The 16,378-nt window shown below is 40.3% G+C and overlaps 1 protein-coding gene across 2 annotated transcripts; it reads left to right on the top strand.

The window, feature by feature from the left end:
• The first annotated feature begins 734 nt into the window (after positions 1-734).
• On the top strand, positions 735-10,050 carry LOC117554734 (serine/threonine-protein kinase/endoribonuclease IRE1-like). Of its 2 annotated transcripts, XM_034229256.1 has the most exons (8): positions 735-866; positions 2,523-3,351; positions 3,684-3,853; positions 3,941-4,164; positions 4,915-5,098; positions 6,163-6,263; positions 6,697-6,954; positions 9,638-10,050. In XM_034229256.1, exons 2-8 carry the CDS (start codon positions 2,565-2,567, stop codon positions 9,645-9,647), a joined length of 1,734 nt encoding a protein of 577 aa, XP_034085147.1. In that variant the 5' UTR covers positions 735-866; positions 2,523-2,564; the 3' UTR covers positions 9,648-10,050. The 2 variants fall into 2 exon arrangements, with proteins under 2 accessions (XP_034085147.1, XP_034085226.1); XM_034229335.1 differs by lacking the exon at positions 9,638-10,050 and having other exon boundaries at positions 6,772-7,005.
• Positions 10,051-16,378: the final 6,328 nt, after the last annotated feature.

Raw genomic sequence — 16,378 nt, forward strand, 5'->3', positions numbered from 1 at the left:
ATATGTAGTAAATAAGACAAGTGGCAGTGAGTTTAAAAACCTACCCCCCAGTGTCACAGATCTGAAAACTGATATACAGTATATGTCACATTGGGCTTTAATGGTAAAGTACCGGTAACTCTTATTTATAATAAATTAATGAGGATGATTTTTTGTTTAAAATTAGTTTGAACATTCTTTGAATTGAAGAATTAAGATTGTATTAACTAAATATCATTGAATCAGCTAAATTAACTGAGCAGATCATAATAATATTTCTAATTGTGACACGTGTTACTCCAGATTGACTCTGAAAGTTTAAGGTTAATGTCCCGATGTGACATTAGTGTCACAGCGATATGTATCTCATGTGTTTCATATCAACTTGATCAAGACATGTTTCCACAACAGGTTAAATGTTATAAAGGACATGTTATGTAAGCATTGAAATTCTTAAATGGCTTGAATTTTACCTTTAGCAACAAAAAACAAGCTTCTGAAATGTAGCTAGTTCTGTCACATGTGTTAGTCTGGCACATGGACATCTTGGACATGTTGTTATGGGAACACTTAATCGACTGACCTGGCCCGTGTCACTTAGGGAATTCATGAGACAAAAACAAGGCTAAAGCTGTATAAGGAACTTTCCAGAACATTTAAATGTCATGTAACACCTGTGTCACGGTGGGTCCTTATTGGTTAAACATGCCCGGGCAAAAATGTTTTGGTGCACGTGACTGGAGGGGCAGGAAGGAGAACAAATACAATCGACGAGGGACTGTTGTGCTCAGAACTTCCTCATTTCAAACGACAAAATAGATCGAGCGGTTGAGTCTGGAGAGATCAATAATTTTAAAGACTCAAAGAAGACATCATACTTAAACTTTGTGAGTAGTTTTTTCTACTCTTCTTTGTACTCTCCCTAAAGTCTGAGTAGAGCTCTGAACTACAGAAAGTTAAGCAATAGTTGCAAACCAGAATGAGGGACTAGGAACAATGGCTATGATCTCCATTTGTTTCTCCAAAAACTCCATATGTAATGCTTTTTGGACTTAATATTTTAGTTTGTATTGTGTTACCGGAAACATAAAATGTGTGTGCATGTGGTTATAACCTGAAGACACGATCATGTCAGCAGAATTATAACTGGATCGGTTTAAGATGAGATTGCATCAGCCTTGGTCAACGTTTTATTCCCCTTGATCAAGAGTCTTTGGACAAGGACTGTAGTGTTTTCAGCATTTTTGATATTCCTAATAACATATTCCTAAATCAGTTGTACTGGCAGGGATAGCAAACCTTGACTAACTTTGTTTCTGCCTATTAACTCCTCGTATTAGAAATCAACAAATATTCTCTTTGACCTGGGCTATATCTAGCCACCAACCGAGTTCATCTTTATTACTCCTTTAAAACATAAATAGTTCATGTTTAATATATTTGAAGAAGATAAAATATGCTTACTAAGGACCAAGTATAACAATACATTGGATGGGATTCCATGTTTCACAATTTGATACCAAAAAATGCTTCAAACTCATAAATAGTTGCCATAGTGACAGAACAGTTTGTGTAAGTGCTCTATAACTGAAGTTTTTTATGGCAACATATGTTTCTTGGTAACACCACCTTTCTGGACAAGGACTGTAGTGTTTTCAGCATTTTTGATATTCCTAATCAGTTATACTGGCAGGGATATCAAACCGTCTCTAACTTTGTTTCTGCCTATTAACTTTCCTTATTAGAAATCAAAAAATATTCTCTTTTACCTGACAAAATGTACATGACAGTCTCTTTGGCTTCACTTTAATATGTAAAGAAAGAAAGATGAGATGTGTCATAACACAGGTATTAGGCGCACCCATTTCTTCTGCCTGTTTTGAAATGTAATTTACCTGAAGTCACATGATCACATACCAACCACATCTACGTGTGGCTGCCCCATTGGCTAATATGTGTATGGTTTATCTGGATGTCTTTAACCTTGTAATTATTTGCTTCATTTCTTCTTGAAACGTTCATTGTATGTGTTTCTTAATAACCCTAATGAAGACCACAAGCCAGGCCCTTTGGTCGATAACAATAAGTTGGTCTTTATTACAAGAGTTGCCCGAGTTTTAAACTCTTTAGACTTTTCTATTCCTGTTGATTATAGTCATACACCAATATTAAAAAATCTGTCAAGAGCTAAAACGTGGACTATATCAAGCCACCAACCGAGTTCATCTTTATTTACTCCTTTAAAACATAAATAGTTCATGTTTAATATATTTAAAGAACATAAAATATGCTTGCTAATGACCAAGTGTAACATTACATTGGATTGGATTGGATGGGATTTAAGCATCTTTGAGTTTCATGAAAAGCGCTATAAAAGTCCCATGTATTATTATTATTATTCCATGTTTCACAATTTGTTACCAAAAAATGCTTCAAACTCATCAATAGTTGCCATAGTGATAGAACAGTTTTTGTAAGTGCTCTATAACTAAAGTTTTTTCTGGCAACATATGTTTCAACATCATGTTTTTGTCTTCCCACAGATACTGCGAAGCAAGGAAGTTAATATCATCCCACAGTTACAAATGGAGCAAGCTTCTGCTAAAATCACCCTACTACTGGGACAGCTTTGTTCACAAGAGCAAACTGACTATAAAGGCATTCTGGAAGAATTAGTTATGATAACACGGAGAACAAGAGGCACCACAGACTGGGATCCCAAATGTAATGAGGAGGTTCGCAAGACGATTGCTCCTTTTGATTTTGATTTTCGTATTTTTTTCTTAATTTATAATTATCATATTATATTTAAAATTGTACATTCAGTTGCACATGCTGGTTATATCTTAGGGATGAAAATTCTTAAAAATCTGGAAGAATCATATGTCAAACCCAAATGGCATCCAATCAGCCGTAAGTGGAACAAAAAGTATCAGAAGCTTACGGAAGGGAAACTAACCAGAATTGGGAATGGGAGCATGAAGTACGTGAATAAAGATGAATTCCGCATATCAATGGTAAATATTGGTACTGAAGTGTTTTTGGGGCTGAGAGATGATGGCACTGAAATTGCCATTAAGAAAATGCCCAGATGCAACTTTGAAGTGCTGAAGAATGAGATAGGATTTCTACGACTTCCAGAGCTTGATCATCGATCCATTGTGAGATACATGGGCTTTGCAGAGGATGAAAACTTTGGATATCTTGGTCTTCAACTTTGTGAATACACCTTGGAAGAATACATTAAAACTCATGATGATGATATGCAGAGAAAGACAATTGTCCGTCAGGTTCTCAAGGGTTTAAGGGTTCTTCATTGTCAAGATCATCCCATTCTCCACCGGGACCTCAAACCACAGAATGTTCTGATCGGTAAGATACGTTTCCAATACAAAATACAAATTAAATTGTTATAATTGTAAAAGTTATTTATTTTTGATTGTTTTGTAAACAAATTATTTGTTTACAACATCACGCACATGACGCTGATGACGATGACCTAATCTTTTAAAATATACGCTAGAGGAGGTAGGACCATAAAAGTTGTTTTTAAGCTTCTTCTTGCCCCTATTGAACATGACAGAGACTATTGTTTTGTTTCTGACATGTTCAATAAATTGACCAAAAAAAAAGAAAATGATTTGAATTCATAATTATAAAACATAATTGTATTGATGAGTTTGTCTACCTGATTTGTCTTTCAGATGTTAAAGGGAGGGCGCGACTGGCTGATTTTGGCATCAGTAGACGGTTACCCAAAGACCAAACAACTTACCGCACAGGAAAAGACGGAACAAGACGTTGGATGGCCAAGGAAACTTTATCAGAAAAAGACGAAACCAAGATACCGTACAAGTCAAGCTCTGACATACAGGTCAGTTTTTTCTGATAAACTAATGTTATTGATAACCGTGTGTACATACACTTTCTGAATTGCTTCAATGTTATGTTTATTCTTAAGGTGGCAGGGATGCTGATTTATTATATCCTCTCTGGAAGACACCATCCTTTTGGAGAAGAATCCTTTGAATTTGAATACAACATTGTTAAAGGGATCTACACTTTGGACCATGTTCAAGACGTGTTGGCAAAAGACCTCATTAAGTGGATGATTGATGCAGAACCAGAGAAAAGACCTAAAGTGGAAGAATGCTTGAATCATGCCTTCCTCTGGAAACATTCCAGGTACAATCCCATGTATCATGAACAATTGATTAAATAACAGATTATCTATTATTTGTTTATTTTATTGGATAGCGTTAACAAGACTTAATGTCTTCAGCAAGTGAGTCTGTTCTAATCGGCACATTAATGCTACGTCTCGTTAACTACGTCCACTTCTTACAAATCACATGGTTTTCTCTCAGAAACCTAGTATAGAACCAATTCAAATTGTAAATTAATGATGGCACTAGAGAAAAGTAAATGTTCATCAATCATTTTTGTACTTACTTTCATAGCAATCCATCCAATAGATGAGATATTTCAGTCTGAACCAAGATGGTGGACTGGCCGCCTAACCACCCAAAGAGCAGCTAGCATGATTAGTCAAAATCAAATAATACATTAAAACATTTAAATCATATGATATTCCTTAAAGTCATATCTGATTTTGTCATCAACTGCTGTTATTGACATATTCCCCAAGTGTGTAGAATGTCAGCTTTTTTAAACAAGACAGTATTACAAAAAGGTTTGAGTTGCTTTTATTTTGTCAAAGATGTAGCCCCAGGAGTAAAGTGTTAGCCAAATGATTACAGTTCATGCCAAGTAAAGGCAAGCCCGGTTCATTTCCAGCCATGGAACATTTGTTGCACATCATACTAATATGTATCGCTCTCTCTCTCTAACTAACAGTCTGTATCTATCTACACTGTCCTTTGTCGAAAATAGACATTCAAAGATTTCTCCCTAAACATACATTTGATTTTTCAGGAAAGTAAAATACTTGATGACGATTGGAAACTGCAATGATGAGGTGGCAAGATATAAAGATGCTGACCAGGAATTCATTTCTTCACTGGATAAGTGTGCTGGGGATGGAGCCTTTAACGGGTGGAAACATACGGTGACCATGTCACGAACTTGGATACTTAAGGGAAAAGGACTCAAATTCACGGTAAAGTATAAGTAATATACTTTATTTTCCAGAAAAGGTATACAAAAAGAAAACGGACACTCTTAACGAGGTGACAAAAAAGGCTCCAATAAGGCACAACAAATATCGCTAACAACGTAAGGAACAAAACTTACAAAAAGTTTCAGGAGCATAAATCAGGCTTGAGACAAGAAGCATTCGCTGGTGAGCAGAGTACTGGCATGAGGACGGTACAAGACGAACTGACAAAAAACAAGGGGAGACTGGAGAATTTAAGCAAGAGGTAACTGGGCACAGGTGGAAACAATCAGGGGCGGGGCTGATGAGCACGGGAGACACACACAATGGTAGGGAGTCAAGGAACCTGGAACGAAACGTAACAGTTGAGTGTCAAAACAAAACAGGAAGTGGGAGACAATACAATAATTGACTGAACAACAACATTGTAAGAGCCATTTAGGCACATTATTTTATGGTAATGAATTATGGTTTTGTGAGCCAATTGAATATTCTTTAATTTAACTTAAATTAGCTGAATAACTATGAATTATTATTATACTGTTTTTGTAACGTGTTATCTAGCTTATTGACAGCTCTAGTTTATGTTTTGTTATTATTTATAGAAAGCAATCGTAGGGGCGTGCTCAGGTATAAATGACGCTGCCAGCATGACACAGCAGGAAGTCTGGAGAGGAAGTTGAAAAAAGTTTTTGACCGCACATCCGTATGACCGAGGGATCTTGTTTGTTTATTTGTTTAAATACCGTGCAAATGTTGCACGTCGGCAGTGGGCCGCCAGCTGATCTATTGAACCTCTCAATAAAGCACCTGAATGGAATGAGCAAGGTATCTGATTTCTTGAATATATGCGAGTCAATACTCAAACTCGCCTCCTAGATTACGTGGCCTTTGAACATTAATTTTCTTTGGACAATTGGCCACTACAAACATGAAACGTGACTGACTCAACACTTTTGACGGTACACAACAGACCATACCATAACACTTATTCTTTATTTGATAACCCACTATTTTGTATTACTGAACTCCACCTTTTAACTAACTAACTATATATTTTTCATCAGTCTCCACAGGAGTTGCTGGACAAGATGGATGGCAAGAAGAAATGCTACCCAGAAAACACGTTGGGATTATTGCGCTTCATACGAAACCTCCATGAGCACTAGTAAGTCAAACTGAATTATAAATCATTAGGGGCCTTAATCCTATCCTCATCATCATATTTTCTTACTTATTACTCAAGCTCTTCTTTTGCTGGAAGGAATATATATTTTTTTAAATTGATTTTACACTAGGACAAATTTTCCTAAAAAAAATACACCTTCATTTTACTGGTGTGAGGGCAGGAAGTGCAAAATGATGCTCAGTAAACTGGGAGCAGGTCATTTGACAAGTAATATTCCTTCTAACATTCAGGATAAAGGAAGTATTTCTTTATGATAAGAGTTTCTGAATGTTTTTCCCGATGTAACTTTTCAGTTCACTTCAGCTTTCAGTTCTTTTCAATAGGCCGCAGGCAAAAATATAGGAACCACTGGCCAATTGCAGACGAATGTCAGAGAGGTTTTTTAATACAGTTTTATTTCTCTGTTTTTCAGTCCCAAGGAGGCAGCAGAAATGGATCTGTTGATGATGTTTCCTAATCTCATGGAGTATGTTTATATATTTGCCAGAAGCAAAGGGTGGAACAATGAGCCACCTCTGAAGGAAATTTGTGAAGAAGAAGTGTCACAAATAGACGGCATCACCACCATAGTTGCACCAACACCGAAGAACTCTGAAGAGGATATCCCACTCTCTGTTCAAGAATCTCCACGCATCTCTACTCGGCCAACTGCAAATGATGGTTATGCAGAGTAATACTTAAATGTTAACTATACAGTTGCCAATCTTAAGAATGTCTTTTGGATTAATAACTTGTTTTCAAGGGAAGATACGATGTTCCTCTATACTTAAAAACGTTCCGTGAGTTTTTAGGGGGGGATTTTTAAATATTGTTAAACAATTCGTAATATTATTTTAATTAACTTTTCATTTCTGAGTTCGTATTACATTTGTTGTTACATTTAGGGAATTGTTTGCTAATCTGAAACCAAAGTTTGATAGCTAATAATTGGCTGTTGGTCATCAATATAGGGAATGGGAAATAATCGGGCATTTTGGTGGTGGTTTTGGCTCAGTGGGCTAGAGAGCATTGACCATCAGATCAAGAGGCGTTGGGAACACCAGTACGAAACCCGCCTTTGCCGCCACTGTGTCAAATTAGGGTCTAGACCAGGGGTGGGCAAACTTTTAGGCTCGGGGGCCACTATGAGTTTTAAAATTTGACAGGCGGGCCGGGCCAGTAGCAGATGGATGGAGAGTGTTTGTGTGAACAAATACAAATTACAAGTAAAAGCCATTACCTGAAAAAGTTAAGAAAACTTACATTTCATTTCAGTGGGAACAGTATTGTTGGTCACCCTTTTTTGCCAGTGCATCAAAGTTTGGTGTCAGTTTGGTTGTGGCAATTCTCAGGACATATCTGAGGTGTTCATCAGTTAAATGGGATCTGTGACGTGATTTGTTGATGTTCATCACGCTGAACATCTGCTCACACACGTAGGTAGAGCCAAACAACACCAGCATCCTCTGTGGCATCCTCCTAATGTTTGGAAACTTGGCTTCGCTTAGTGAAGCATAAAACTCCTCCAGTTTGAGGGAGTTGAACTTCTCCTTTAAGACGGAGTCACATTGAAGATCAATCAGTTCCAATTGCAACTCCTGCGGCGCTGTTTCACAGTCTTGTGACAGGGGACATGAAACCAGCTGAAGTGACTTTTCGATTTTTTTTAGCTCTGGAAAATCGTCAGCTTTCCCGATTAACTCCAAAAATGAGCTAATCTCCCCTTTAAACTCCCACACTCGTCGACATACTTTCCCCAAACTTAACCAGCGGACATGAGAATGATAAAGCAAGTCCTGGTGATCAGCATCCGTTTCCTCAAGGAACTTAATAAATTGACGATGCTGAAGTTCCCTCGCTCGTATACAGTTAACGAGTTTTATGACTGGCTCCACAACATGATCAAGTTGCAATACAGATTTACACAGGGCTTCCTGGTGGATTATGCAGTGCAGGAAAATGACATCCAGCTCAGGATTTTCCTCTTTCACCTTATCCTGGATTCTTTTCAGCAGCCCGACTTTTTTTCCTGTTAAGTTTGGCGATCCATCTGTGGTGACATTGGCAAGTTTACTCCAAGGTAGCTTCAGCCTCTCGATGACATACAGTTCTTAAGACCCAAACTGCGTTTTACGTCGCTGATTTTCTCCGCAACACCGCTCACAACATCAATAGAGGACTGCGTCGGGTAGTTTTTAATCATACAAAGCCAGATTAAATTAAATAACTACTTCTCCAGCCTTATACCTTTCTCCAGAGTGCCATGGTGCATTGTTTATTAATGTGTTTCAGTGGCATTACCGCCCGCTGGAGCGCGGCTCGTCCACCGGAGATTATTCTCCCGTTAACTCACAGCAGCGGCCGCTGGAAAGTATTCGCTGTCCGACTGTCACACAAGCAGCTGAGAAATATTCCCCATCCCCATCAGTGAATGTGTGTCAGTCTGAATTGATGCTGTTTGGCATCACAACGCTGTTTCTCTGACATTCTACAGGTGGTGTTAGCATAGCAACCGAAGCTAATCAGACTATATTGACTAGGCTACTTGTTGATATCATATTGTGGCATAAATCGGCACATTTTACCGGTGTAGTTTTCGTTATGATTTTACTTGTGATGGCCACATGTAGCCCATGTATTGATTCCATCCGATAGCTGCAATAATACAAAACAGGAAAACATCTGCCTCTTCACAATTGTCAATAACGGTGAACGGATGGTCATTAAAGTAAGGTAAAATAAACAGAATCTAAGCTGGTTAGTGTTGCCTGACTTTATATAAGTGTTTTTTATAAGTGTGTGGTCGCGTTTTAGTCGCTTTGCTCAGCGCTACTACTTGTTACAATTTGTATTCGCTGTTCTCGCCATGATTGCTCAGGTTAATCTCAATTTCCTCCATTGTAAGGGTGACGTATGCGGTTCTTAGATCCTGCCGGGTTGCCGAGTGGTCAATTGCGCCATCTAGTGGAATAAACTGAAATTACGGGGTTGCAGGAAAAAGGCAAAATTAATGCGGTCATTACTATAATTTGGACAATTTTGTACCAATATTCGGCGGGCCGGATTAAAAAGTCGAACGGGCCGTATGTGGCCCGCGGGCCTTAGTTTGCCCATGCGTGGTCTAGACACTTGACCCTAATTGGCTCCTGTGGGTATTGTCCACAGTAATAACTGTTACATGTCTAATATGTGTAATATGTATTTTAAAACGCTTTGAGCACATGGAAAAGCGCTCTAATAAAAATGTAATGAATTATCATTATTATTATTTAAGCAAAGTAATTTATGTGTGGTGTTGAATCTTTTGTCTACAATTGATGTGTGTGTTATGTGCTCCCCTTCTTGTCTTCTTTCTCTCTCCCTATATGGCGCAGGTGCACCTAATCTGCCCCTGGCTCCGCCTCTGCCCAGGTGTTCCAAATTCCACTCAATCAAGGATAGAGAAGCTGGAGGAGAAGGATGTATCGCCTTTTCTGACGCCGGGAAACACTCTACTCTGAAGACCCTTTTTGTGTAGTTGGGCTTGAGCGATAGTGTGTCTTGTAGACTTGATTATATTTAGCCTGGAGGACCAGGTAGTCCAGTTTTCACAGCTTTTTTTGTTTCCATTGGGTTTACACCTGCCTTTTAGTTAGGGGGGAGCTCTGGGTCCTACGGCCCATGGTGTGGCTGGCTCGAGCTCCCTCCTTCCTTTTGTTCTTTTTGGCCAGTCCTCCAGACCTTTTTTTCATCTCTAGTTTGGCTTTTGTAAGAAGACAGCTCAATAAAAATAAATGGTCGATACTAAGTTCACTGATTGTTGCGTGTATTTTCATGTTGCGGGACTCAGCGCGAGCCACTACAGCTGTGTAGAAGCTGTGGCCGTAACAGTGTCTTTTTAAAGTCTTTCATACATAAATATGTGTCCCCGGTGTGTAAGGAGACTCACAAAGTATCAGAAAATACAATCTTCTCTCTGTTCCTCCTTACCCACATCTCTAAAAACGGGGGAACAACGGAAATGATCCAGATTTGCTATGGTCATGATGACATTACTAAAATGTGGGCTGGCTTTACACCCACGGCCCAATCAGAAACGTCGCTGTTTCAGAAACAATGCACGACGTGTTTTGGAAGTAATATGGTCTGTGTTTACATTAGCAAGCATCGCTAACACTCAGAGCTAACGCTGTACTGGAGAGAATGTGTAAAAAAGCCAGATGTAAAAAACATGGGTGATAGGTATTTTGAGCAAAACACTTCATAGACATGTTGTGTATAGATATGGCCAGTGGCGGCTGGTCATTAGGGGCAGGTGGGGCACAGCCCCACCTAGTGTCAGAAGAAAGTATTACAAATAATGATTACAAAAAAATACTAAAAAATAAATAAAAAAATATATAAAATATATTTTAAGGTCATGTTTAATAATCTAATTCGTCTGTACATTTCTGTTTTAGTCTGTGTTCTTCTAATTAGTGTCTAGAGTGCCGTTTTGAGCTGTTTAGAGCCATGTGGGACAAAACCCAATCCTGCCCCTCCCTCTCACAGTCTAAGTGAACGGTGATTGTAAAAACTACACTGCGCATCGTCAGAGTATTTTTCTATTTAATGTGTGTGGCAAAAAAATAATGACCGTAGGGGCATAGTGCTCCCATCCCCACCATACGTCATCTCACATAATTCAGAATTGATTGGCTGTAAGTACTCACGTGTGCAGTGCTGCGAAACGTCACGTGTAGTTTGAAGAGGAGACGAGAGAGCAGCATATAGCTAACATCACCAGCGATTAAAAGAAGTAAAAAACTGAAAGAAAATGAATGAAGTTGACCATTTACTGGAGCACACATTTGAGACACTTAGTCTCGGAGAGAAACTGGAGGTAAAGCGCCTCGGTGCCCACCATCCACCGGATTTCCAAATGGTCCAGACTGCGGGCAAAGTTAAACGTGGGTTTAACGCTGAGTGGTTTGCTAAAAAGAAATGGCTAACGGCGAGCATCCAGAAGAATTCCCTCTTTTGCTTTCCTTGCCTGCTTTTTGGTGAAGATCAAGGTACTTGGTCGAGGACAGGTTACAAGGACTTAAAGCATCTTTCGGAGAGGACAATGAAGCATGAGAGCAGCAACAGTCATTTGGAAAATGCCGTAAAATTGGGATTACTTGGAAGGGTGAATGTTGCAGCTCAGATTGACAGCGCCTACAGACGCGGCATTGATTCTCATAATAGGAAGGTGGAAGAAAACAGGTACGTGCTTGGTCGGATCATCACCTGTATTAAACTGTGTGGGAAATGTGAGACAGCACTGCGGGGCCACAACGAGTCGGCGGACTCTCTGAATCCAGGGATATTCAGGTCAATTTTCGAGACAATGTGTGAGGGCGATTCCAGGCTTCAACGGCACTACGAAGCTCAGCTTGTTTTCAAAGGGACATCAAGCACCATACAGAATGAACTCTTGGACTGCATGTATGATGTGTACAGGGAGGAAATAGCCAAGCAAGTGGACAACACATCATTTGTTGCCGTTCAGGCCGACGAGACAACCGATGTCTCCTGTAAATCGCAAATGGTGATTGTGCTGCGATACATTATGCCTGACCTCACAGTTACAGAGCGTTTTTTGGAGTTTGTGGAAGTAAAGGACAAAACTGGTGTAGGTCTCTCTAACAGCATCAAGGCTGTTCTGGAACCCCTGAAGCTGAAAGAAAAGCTAATCGCTCAGACCTATGACGGGGCGGCCGTCATGAGCGGTAACGTGCGCGGGGTACAGACGGTGATGAAGGAGACGTACCCAAACGCTCAGTTTGTTCACTGCTACGCCCACCAACTGAACCTGACCCTGCAGCAACTGTGTTCAGCAAGGATGAGCATCCTGAAGGTGTTTTTTGCAGATCTAACTGCTTTTTCCACTTTTTTCTCCGGTGCTCCAAAACGTGTTGCAGCTCTTGCAGAGGCAAAACACAGAGACGCATCCCACGGCCACCGGCTGTGAGATGGAACTTTAAAAGCAGAACTGTGAACGCGGTTTGGGAGACCCGAGATGCACTACTTCAGTGTATGAAGCATATACGCGCACAACCAGGATGGGATGCGGTCACCATAAGTGAGGCATACGGCCTGTCAAAGAAACTGCGGGACCGAGCATTTATGCAGCTCCTGGAGTTTTTTTCGTTGCTTATGCCAGAAGTGGATGTTCTATACAACACTCTGCAAAAACGAAGCATCGATGCACCTGGGATCAACAGCGCGCTCTGCCGTTTCAAGGAAAATGTTCAGAAAATGAGGCAGAAAACTGATGCATTGGCCGCCACTGCTCATGATGGAACAGACGAGCCAGGCCGACGAGTCAGCAGCACAGCGCCGGTGATGAAGGAGGCTTGTGACACAGTCATCTCACAGGTGGAACAGAGGTTCTCACAGAGTGACCATTTGATCGCGGCAAAGCTTGTTGACAGCTCATTCTTCCCACAGCATGTCCTGTCATTTCCTACACCTGAGCTTGACTGCGCCGTGAAACTGTGGCCTGCGTTGGGAAACAAGGAGAAGTTGAAGTCTGAGCTGACCACGCTCTACCGCCACAGTGAGCTTCACACTGGAAACACTGCCCTGTCTCTGTTGAAATCCATTCACGAGAACAACTTGGAGGAAACGTTTGCTGAGACTGTTATTTTGGTCAAAATAATAGTGACAACTCCGATGACGACATCCGAGTCAGAGAGGAACTTTTCCACCCTCAAAAGGATAAAGACTTTCACTCGCAACACCATGGGACAGCCGCGACTTAACGCATTGGCCATGCTTTCAATTGAAAGCCAGTTGATCCAGCAACTACAGGACTTCATCCCCAAAGTGATAGACACATTCTGTCAGAGGAAGGACCGCCGTGCCGCTTTTCTTTTCAAGTGAGCCTTCAGCTTTGGTAAGTTCATTTATGTCATATATTTTGTTGATCTTCTGTGTTTTGCCTCTGCTGGATCGATTGATATTGTGACCTCGATGATGAGTGTCTGTGTTTTCCTTATATTTACAGTCTATGGTGTTTTAATGCTAAAGCATTACGGTTGTTGTTATTGTTAAGAATTACTTTGTGATGGTGACCTTTACTCCATGTATGAAGGTGCATTACTATGACATCCCCACGCTGTGTACGTAAATGTATGCGCTCACAGTGTTGCTCCTGTGGTCTTCAGTATGTAATTTGACACTCCCCCTCTCTCTCTCCTCCCCCCCTCTCTCTGTCCCCCCTCTCTCTCTCCTCCCTCTCTCTGTCCCCCCTCTCTCTCTCTCTCTCTCTCTCTCTCTCTCTCTCCCCGGACCTCTTTCTGCCCCCCCAGTTTTGTACACCTAGAAACGCCACTGGATATGGCCCTATAATATATTGGTCAAATATAGTATAATAGGTGAGCTTTAAATGTTGCAGCACAAATTGCGATGGATAAATGAGAAAGAGGGTTAAAGTTCAAGATGTAAGACGTTTGTTCCCAATTATGTGTATTCTGCAGTTGCAATAGGCAACATACTGTAAAAAAAAAAGTATGCAGCAGCCTTATTTTTGCATCCAGGTGACCTTATTTAAATCGTATCATGTTATTCTGCTCTGCCATTAAGAAGGATCGTCCAATTCCCTTATTTTTAAACTTTAATTGAGATTGAATTACGAGATTTGAACGACAGACATTCCTGCATAATATTTCATTTCTGTTTATGCAACTACCATACTAAGACAATTCAACAATAGGCATGTCAGATTAAAGTCAAACATTTATTTTTATTATTATTTTCCTTAATTTGTTGCACATTTTCCTGAAAATAAATAATATTGTGAGCTTTGCTTTTAATTTCTTTATTTTCTATTTTCCATTTCAGACCGAGCTGGCGACGAAGGGTGTGCATGTTACGGAGTTACAGTGGAAATCTTTTGTAAAAACTACAACTAATCAATTGTAATACTAACAATGACTGTGTGCAATCTAAAATGTGTCTGAATTATAATCCTGTGATGACTTTCTTGATATACAGCAACACATTATTACCCTTAAATTGCAGTTATTATTTTTGATATGTGTTTATGAAGTGAATCATTATCTTTTGGATCTTTTCCTGCAAGTGCCTTAAACTTGCATTCTCTCTAATATCCAAGAGGGGGCGTCTCCTCTGCTTGAACATAATCAGCTTTTATAGAAGTTAACGAGAAAATGGTCTTCTTATCACTTCATTAACTCAGTATCACTTCCAGCAAACATTTTCTTTATAAGTTTACGGTCTCTATCGCTAGATTCAAGTCAAAATTGTGATTATTTAACAAATATTTAAAACAGTAAACAGTTTACTTTAATAAGTAGGCCTACTGTACTTTTTAAAGATGTTACTGCGCCAGATCCAAGGAAAAGAAACAGCACTGTTTGGTTTTGAGTCTGATCCAATTCAAATTTGGTCCGGACCATCTAAAGCAGGGGTGGCCAACCAGTCAGAGGTTAAGAGCCACATTTTTTCTATGTTACTGCAAAGAGCCACATCAAACACACAGTCACTGATAACGCTTGTTTCAGTTTTTTGTTTTCTGGAGACAAGATTTCAACCACGTCACTGATGCATCTTTGTGGCATTGGGATATATATTTTTTAAATCCTCTGGAGCAGAGAGAGGAGCTGTGGATTATTGTTATTGATTATTGCATCAGTGTTTCTTAGGGTCAAAAACACTAAACTCACAACTTAAAATGAAAGCGTTTAGTTTATTTAATAAAAGAGCACATGTTCAATGTGAAAAGTGACAGTAGTTATAGATTATTTGCAATTTGGTGCTATATATATATTTAAAAAATATATATTATATATATTTTTGAAACACCTTGAATTTCAGGGGGGGGCGCGGGGCTCCGTTGGCGGGGCGCAGCGCCCCTCCAAGACAATGGTAGGGGAAACACTGGATAGTGTTTAATCAACGATAGGTTTTCCCCCCCTCAAAGGTGATTGGTTCACTGCATCGCAGGTATTATTGTGATTGGCTCTTGGGTCACATCAAAATTAGACGCGCTGTCATCCTCTCATACTGACACCTGACACCACACATACACACGTAGGGAGAGCCGGGACGAAAGTAACACGGGACGAAAGTAACGGAAGCGATTTTATCCGAGCCCAAACAACTTTGACCGGCCAAATTTACGTCAGAATTATCAGCATTCAATACTTAACAGACCTACTAAATATCAGGTTTAACTGTCAGGAGTAGCTAGTGTTGTCACGGTACCAACATTTTGGTTTCGATACCAAGTCAAGAATTGCGATTCCGATTATTTTTTGATACTTTTCTTAAAAAAAGGGAAACAGTCTTAAATGTAATTATTGTGCTTTATTTCACACCAGAACCATAACCATAACACAAACTTTTAAACAATGAGAACAATAAATAAAATAAATGACAAGAATTCGTATTAAATAAAATTAATACATGTCTCACAGACAGGCCTCGTGGTGTCCGTAGGCTTGCCCTCACTGTCAGAGATATAGCTCAAATACTTCCAAATTTCGCTTCTGGCGTCTTTTTTGTCAACAAGCCGAGGCGCAGCGCCAGCTGTGCTCCCACTTGCAGCCATGCTTCTCGTTTTCTCACATGCTCTGGCAGCTAGCGCGTGCACGAGAGAGGGGAGGCACTTAGAGCGTGCTTGAGAGGGGAGGGACTTAGAGCGTGCTTGAGAGGGGAGGGACTTAGAGCGTGCTTGAGAGGGGAGGGACTTAGAGCGTGCTTGAGAGGGAGGGACTGCAGGCAAGGCTGCAGTGCAGGGAGTGGAAGCAGAGCGCTGAACACACACGGCTCTTATTAAAACGGCGCTTTCTCACCGGAGTACTTTTCCCCGTCATTCTTAAAGTACCGATACTAATGAAACGGCGGAATCGTAACGTTTTTAACGGCAGGGTATCGCGGGTACCTTTCAAGTATCGTACACCGTGCAACACTAGTCAGGAGTCAATGTCTCTCCCCCAAACTCACACATATACAATTCGATATGAACTGAAGAGCCGCATGAAACTAGGCAAAGAGCCGCATGCGGCTCGAGAGCCGCGGGTTGGCCACCCCTGATCTAAAGGCTTTCGTGAAGTGCCCTTGCTGTGGCGTGGTTGTTATTTTAC

This window comes from Gymnodraco acuticeps, unplaced genomic scaffold, assembly GCF_902827175.1.
Source record: "Gymnodraco acuticeps unplaced genomic scaffold, fGymAcu1.1, whole genome shotgun sequence".
Classification (NCBI taxonomy): Eukaryota; Metazoa; Chordata; class Actinopteri; order Perciformes; family Bathydraconidae; genus Gymnodraco; species Gymnodraco acuticeps.

Coding starts and splice junctions, on each gene's coding strand:
- LOC117554734 (XM_034229256.1), top strand. CDS start 2,565: ATGGAGCAAGCTTCTGCTAAAATCACCCTACTACTGGGACAGCTTTGT. Junction 3,854..3,940: donor AGTCAAGCTCTGACATACAG/GTCAGTTTTTTC, acceptor TTTATTCTTAAG/GTGGCAGGGATGCTGATTTA. Junction 6,264..6,696: donor CGAAACCTCCATGAGCACTA/GTAAGTCAAACT, acceptor TCTGTTTTTCAG/TCCCAAGGAGGCAGCAGAAA.